This window comes from Syngnathus floridae, chromosome 7, assembly GCF_059516105.1.
Source record: "Syngnathus floridae isolate MCC-2025c chromosome 7, RoL_Sflo_1.0, whole genome shotgun sequence".
NCBI classification, from domain to species: domain Eukaryota; kingdom Metazoa; phylum Chordata; class Actinopteri; order Syngnathiformes; family Syngnathidae; genus Syngnathus; species Syngnathus floridae.
The window spans coordinates 9,534,177-9,541,331 of record NC_142419.1 but is presented as its reverse complement, the minus strand read 5'-3'; the positions used below and the strand labels follow the sequence as shown (position 1 = coordinate 9,541,331).

Below are 7,155 nucleotides of genomic sequence, written 5' to 3'. Positions count from 1 at the left end.
ATGCAGACCAGTAACTTCACATCTTGGACGCATCTACAGTTTATGAAGAAAATCTGGCATGCATGTTTTATATTAAATATCTAAACACAAGGACAATGGAGAACTAATGAATGTCTTTTCATAATCTTTTGAAGGCAGAATCGGAACAATAGCAATAAAAAAATACAGTACCAAAACCTATCCAAATTTCAACGCCATCATTCATAAAATATGAAAGGAGTTAATGTGGGTACATAAAGATTATAGTGTTTTTAAACTTTCCCATCTTGCACAGAATAAGGATGCCTCATTCAGCATATAAATTCTCCTTTAGCCATATCATTAAAATGTATTTAAAGTATACTGTATATCAACTGAAGATGCCCGATTTAAAGTCCTGTAATACAGTACCCAAGCTGTGAGCAAAAACGTATGGATGTTTTTTTTTTATATAGATAAATGCTGCCCTCTGTCTGTTGGTCAGTGCAGAATTTTTTTAAGGCTATAGTTTCAAAAGAAAAAAAATGTGAAATAAAATGATCACAATGTTAAAATAATTCCCAAAATACCCGTGGCAGTCATTTCCTCTATCAGCATTTGAGTCTGCTTCCAGGAATCCAATAGCACACGCAGCACTTCTCATGTCCCAATATGTGCTCCATTTGAGCTTTTGTCTCTCAAGCACACATGTGGCCAAAATATGTGGCCCTCTGCACTCCAACAGCAACAGAGCACTTTCCAGAGTGGGTCTTAATGTGCAGCTCACTGGAACGTGGCGCGCTGACACCAAAGGAAACCAGGCGGCCACTTGTTCCGTTGCAGATGAGTTGACTCTGAATCGGGCTTTTAGGGCAAAACACCATATAAATCAACCCAAAAGATCACTGGAAATTACTGTAAGGAGATCTGTCTGTCTTGCACACTTGTCACAAATGCCTAAGAATGTCACATGGAACTGTCTCATGAAAAAGCACACGACTCAAGATTAACGCATGCAGATTTAAAGACATACAGGGCAGAGTTGTTTGCACCAGAAACCGTTTTGACAGGGAAAAAAAGTACCGACAAGTATTAGTAATGGGCATAATGAGGATTCCATTTTATTCAGGTTGATATTTGCTCAAGTATCGTATTGGATGAGATATGAATTTTGGACTTGGCAAGTTCCTGTCAAAGACACCAGTATATCAGAATCCTAGCCAACAAATAGGTCATGTTTAAACTCCAGCTTATGAATTCATACTAAATTCGCACGAGGAGCTGCTTGGAGGGAATGTCTTCAGGATCAATGACTTGTTGATCGCAAAAGCCTTCAGGAATTTCTTTTTTTGATCAACGAAGTGAACATCAATGAAAACGACTGGCACAAGCAGGTACTTAAGCAGCCATCAGCAAAAATTCAAGGAAATCTTAGACATGCCCGAGACCGCCGCCGACGTGTCAGAAGGACCGACTGTGTCTGAGGACGCCGGCCAGGCAGACATGTAAGTCACTTCATCAGTTTGCTTTGCATTAGCCCAAGTGAAGTGAAGGAGACCACCACCACGCGAGAGCAAAGTCTGATGTTTGGAGTTGGAGTCGTCCTCTTTTGACTTTGCTCAGCCTTTTCCGTGTCTTTTCCATTCCTTCTCCTTGTTTGTGTTTCAGTTCGATGCTAAATGACAACTGGGGCCAGATGAACAAGAGCACCGAGAAGCTGCTCGGCCCCAAGACGAAAAGATTTTCAAGTGGCCTCGTCAGTCGAAACGCTTCGTTGGGCAGCCGAGCGCTCCGTCGGGATCCACCGCCCTGACGTGCTTTGCAATCTGTGCCCCCTCAGAAACGCTGGAGCTTCCTTCGCCATGCCGTCCCGATGGTCCTCGGGGTAGCGTTCCTCATGCTAACAGTCACCATCCTCAATAGGATCACCAGGTACACACACAGCCACACACTAAAAAGTGTGTCCTTCACGCTAGTTGATTTTTAAAAACTTTATTCTCCAAAGAACAAAAAAAATAAATAAAAAGCCTACATTTTCCACTCGTCCGTAACGAATCATATTTTAAAGGCAAAATCAACACGGTCAGAAAAAAGTGTGCTCCTGTCACTCTCCTCATATCCACACAAGTTTCTACACATCATGGGCCTCGAGCCTCTGCTTTCTTAAAGATACTGACGGCATTTTTCAGGCTGGCTCCCATTTTTAAGTCAGCAGTTGTGAGGTTGCGAAGGGCAACGTGTAACTCTGTGTTCCAAGGATCCGCGTCGTCTCCAAAGAGTTGAACACGGTTTTGACCGCGTCGCAGGCGATCTTCGGCGAAGCCTACGGCAACTTCCTGGATCCCAACTGTACCAACTTGGCCTGCCGCCGGAAGACGCTGGACGACTCATCGCTCGTACAAGAGTTGAGCGCGAGCAACGGCAAAGACTGGAAAGAGATTCAGCGCGACCAAGGCCTGCAGGCACAGACGTTGCAAGATGCGGCGAAGGTGAGGCCGTGGCAAACAACAGAAACCTCTGTTCGCGCTCTCCACCTACGTTTAGACACCTGGTCGAATCTTAGACATCAAAATAATCAACGTCTAGTTATAGACGTGTAAAGTTGGACACTTGCCAGATGTTTCCACAAAATTTAAATCTGATTACCTAGCCTTGATGTGGAGTAAATGTTGCTATTAAGACATATTGTTCATGGCAAACCTGTATACTAAAAGAAGATTGAGTTGGTTAAAAATGGAGTCAGATGCTCTTTAAAAGCTTACCTTGTTTTTGCATTTTTTAAAAAGCTTTCGGTAACACTGTCATAATATCCGTGGATACAAATACATACACCTCTTGATGTTAACATAAAGCAAAATTAAGGACTCTAAATCAAAACTTTTTTCAACACGTGCGTGGTTAAACAAAGTCGACACGATGTTACAAAAATAAATCAAACATGGGAGCTATTCTTTTTAGGGAACAAAAGTACTGCATTGTAAATACCTGTACATACATTTGATGTGGGAAAAAGCATAGAAAACAACCTGCTCCAAAAAACGCATAACTCACTCTGTTGTGGGCCTGTGGTGTTTTTTTTCTTTTTCTTTTTCATTTAAAAGTCATGGCTGTACTTATCATCCAAAAAGTCTGCACCAGCTTCTGCAAACAAAGATTGACTTGTCTGTCAGGCACCACCTATTGTAGACTTTCCCATTACTCTGTAAACAATCATGAATCAATAAAGACTGAGCAGAAGTTTGCCATTACTTTATATTTATTATATACATTAGAAACTATTTGGAATCAATAAGTCTGACCACAACTTTTTATGTATTTATTTTTAAGTCTGACCAAAACCGTTGCCTTACATGAAAAGCGTACATTTCCAACATGAAGCTTTTTTTTAATTTTATTTTTTCTTAATTTACCAGTGCTAGTCTAATCATGATCACTTTTGGCTAGTTTTTGGCTTTGACTTGCGAGCCTTTTACAGTGGCAGTGACCTTTGTGAGAATAGTAAATATTCTTCAACAAAGAAGCTTAGAGTTCATCATCCATGCTTGTTGCAACTCAGAAAGCATACATCATCACCTTGACACTACTGGTTTGAGGGATACAAAAGAAATATTACTAGATTGACTAGGTATGAGTTATGGATCCTTTGTGTATCATCCCCATGAGATTTTCCAGTTCATATGTAAAATGTTCATGATTGAACCATATGGAACAAAACATATGGAAATTGTACGTTTGAATACGATTTCAGGAACTCTTTTCCATAAAATGATGCAGTGGGTGGCTTTGAGAAAGCTTCCAAGTTAAGTCTCAAACTGTCTATATAATTCACAAAAACGAAACACAAATCCATGAATTGCTCTTTGGGACTCATGCTTTTTCGAATGATGTATCAACAGTGCCTCCAATGGTTGTGGCTAAACAGCACATTCCATTTTTGTCTCAATTGCTCCACTACATGATTAATCAACACAATGGACAACCACTAATGAAGCTTCGACCAAGTTGCCATTATGATACATGTTATCAAGCAGAAGCACACACTTCCCTGCATTGACTCCCATTTGTTTATGCGGTGTGATCTGAATTGCGACAAACTTAACTGTAGCTAGACATATGTAAAGCCAAATAATGCATACGATATTCCATATTCATATGTAGAGGAGGGTAAAAGGGCGGGGTGGGGGGTATTCTTCCAAGTGAGAACAGGCTGCCTGCCAGATGCTGCTCACTCTCAGCAGCTGGAAAAGCAATATAATGAAATTTCAGACCGTTCTATAAATGCCGCGGCCAGCTGCTTCCAGTTAATGTCAGATGATGATTAAAAAATGCAACACGTTAACTCTTATCAGCTATTGAGCAATAACAATACTTCCCTCTCACTAAAGAAACACCGATTGTAATATATGAGATTTTTAAATGAGTCTGGCAAGAAATGTTTAATGAGCCGAGGAGGAATTGGTGTTTGTTTTTGTGCTGTGTCTCTTGTTGCATTTGCTCACAAGAAATTTTACAACGTGGTACCTTGAGGTCAATGAGGTGGGGATGGGTGGTGGTGGTGGGGGGTGACAGCATCTTTCACCAGTTTCCCAACCACCTTCTTTCCCGATGGAGCTTCTCCCGTTACCTGCTTATTCCCCCTGGACCACTTTCCTAGCACATACTTATCCCCTCAGACTTAACTTTTTGACATGCAAAAATATTTACACATTGTTCTCAATCAGAGACCATGAAAAATATATCTATGATCTGAACATTTTTTGTTGTTGTGGAGTTGAAACAACCACGCAAAAGAATGTTTCTTCTCAAGTTACTTGTGAAACTGTGGAAACAATTCAAATGATTGTACCCGAGAAACACCTCTTATTTGTTCACATTTAAAATACAGTGTAAACAGCCCTTAACTACTTAAAGTGCATGTCGAATTTTCCACGATCCTGAACACAACACCATAAATCAAGTTCAACAGCCAACTACAGTGTAAAAATAGACAAATAGTTACCGTATCTGTATGCAAACTCTACAATGTGGCTCAAAGCAAGCTCAAAGCTCACTGCAACAAAGCATTACATTTATAGGTTTAAAAAAAAAAAAGAGGTCTACTGAAATGTATTCAACAAGATTATTTTCAGTCTGTATTATCTTGACATCATATAGACTTCCAAGGCTCCCACAGAGAGGAAGAGATTGTATTAGACATCACTTGGGGACTGAAAGTAAAGATGTGGAATTGACCATATTTGAAGAGACAGGGTTTCCGAGTAAGAGTGAACATTTGCATCAATTGTGTTAACAGGTGACCGATTATTATGAGTTTATAGAAATAACCCTACCTATACTTTAAGCAACTACCTCAGCGGCATGCTTTTTTTAGGTGAATGCCATATTGCATTATTTAGTGGCTGTGCGATTTTGATTACTACGGGGAGTGAATTAGTGGTTATATCTGGAACTTCGAAAACCACAAAGAAGCTTTTTCTTTGCAGTGATGTGGCTGTTTTTCAGAGCAAGCAGACAAACTAAAAATATAATTATTTTATGAATTAATCACAATTTTGACAAGATTGACAGAACGTGATGGTATGTGTCAAGATTGATGGGTGGTGGAGGACGTGCATCCAAATGAAGAACTTTAGATGTCAGACAGGGATGAAGACAGGCGGGAAAAAGTTTGCAGACTACCTGACAGGTACAATAGAATACTTTAAAAGGATAAAGAATAGAACAGATTTGAGAGAAGAAAATTAGTTTCTATCAACAAAGAAAAACAAGTCGGATGGCAAAGTAAAACTGCATAGGAACTAAATTAGAATAATTAGGAAACTGCTGTGTTTGTCAGTAATTCAGATAGCAACAAAGGAAAATATTTGAACAAAAGAGTAAGAACGTAGGAGTGATACATTTGATTTTGTGCTTTTGCATATTAGCAGCACACTTGCTGGTAGATGGAAAATATATTTTATTTTGCACATAAATGACCTTCGTTTTTGTTTCAGTTCACAATCTAACGGTAACTGCATATTGTTTAAAAATACAGCAATATTTCATAAAGGCTTTCATTTAGGTTAATAATACACTATGACGGAGTGTACATGTTACATCTGACAACATGATACAATTCAGTCTATGACAAAAATATGAAATATGAACACACAAACTTGCATTTATGTACTGTGAACTTTGAAATACTTTGAATTTTTTTGAAATACGAACATATCTGTTGATTTCCCACTCTGGGTCTGTGGCAATACTTATAACCAAAACCAATCCCAAGGGACGGATGGGAGCTGAACGGGTGATACAGCAACAGGGCAAGGCTGATGTTTGAACGAAGTGTGCTAAATCAAAGCAGGGCAACATGTGTTAAAATTTCGATGATGATGAGTCTTTATTTCGAACAGTTAAAACATGAAAGGATGACTTTTGTTTTTATAAAAATAAATTCCAATAAATAACACTTTAAAGTACCATATTTAAGTCACAAAGAAATAAAAGAAAACAACCTCTAATTATTACTGATCCCTTTCTGGATAGCTTTATCTGTGGCTTTACTTTGTGAATGTTTGAACAATGTTTGCTCTAGCGGGAACTTTTTTTGCAATGCCTTTGATGAAACTAAAGAAACATAACAGATGAAAAATCTACTCGAGAAGGCAAAACGTGCAAGTGCCGTTTTTCCAGTAATGTAAAGGCTGAATTTTATGCAGTTTGATTGATGTAAGGTGGGTAACCCTCGACCGTTATATGTGCACTTTTACCTCCTTGCTCTCCACAGCTGTTTCCTGACACAAACTGTTTTAAAACTGTGGCAGCAATACAAACCAAAGCCTTTATGCAACTACACACGGAATACCAATAAGATATCCTAGTAGACAGCTACTGGTCACCTTGCAGCTCTTCCTGTCTAAGTTGGGTCATTTCCTCTTGAGTCATGTTGTAAAGGTGTGGGTTGTTTGGGGTTTTACAGCTTGAAACAGTGGTATAAAGAGTAAACAAGACGGAGGTTTTATTCATGTAATCACTTAAAACCAACCTAAATTCATCTTTGTGAGTCCTAGTTACTAATAGTGGAGCGAGCAATGGAATGGTAGCCATAGAGGATTGTTGCACTGTTTGCCATATTGCTTCTTGCCCATAGTGTTAATGATAATAATTAATTGCCAAATGTCTTTTGTACTTCTGCCTCACAGTTGGGGATTT

At 39.1% G+C, this 7,155-nt stretch overlaps 1 protein-coding gene across 2 annotated transcripts; it reads left to right on the top strand.

The window, feature by feature from the left end:
• The first annotated feature begins 739 nt into the window (after positions 1-739).
• LOC148395085 (uncharacterized) lies at positions 740-3,165 on the top strand. 2 transcript variants are annotated; one of them, XM_088381280.1, is made up of 3 exons: positions 740-1,463; positions 1,627-1,890; positions 2,216-3,165. In XM_088381280.1, exons 2-3 carry the CDS (start codon positions 1,832-1,834, stop codon positions 2,556-2,558), a joined length of 402 nt encoding a protein of 133 aa, XP_088237406.1. In that variant the 5' UTR covers positions 740-1,463; positions 1,627-1,831; the 3' UTR covers positions 2,559-3,165. The 2 variants fall into 2 exon arrangements, with proteins under 2 accessions (XP_088237406.1, XP_088237405.1); XM_088381279.1 differs by having other exon boundaries at positions 740-1,890.
• Positions 3,166-7,155: the final 3,990 nt, after the last annotated feature.

What these genes read in the sequence shown, in the direction of transcription:
- LOC148395085 (XM_088381280.1), top strand. Translation starts at nt 1,832, where the DNA reads ATGGTCCTCGGGGTAGCGTTCCTCATGCTAACAGTCACCATCCTCAAT. An exon ending in ATCCTCAATAGGATCACCAG is followed by an intron (nt 1,891 to 2,215) that starts GTACACACACAG and finishes CTGTGTTCCAAG; the next exon opens with GATCCGCGTCGTCTCCAAAG.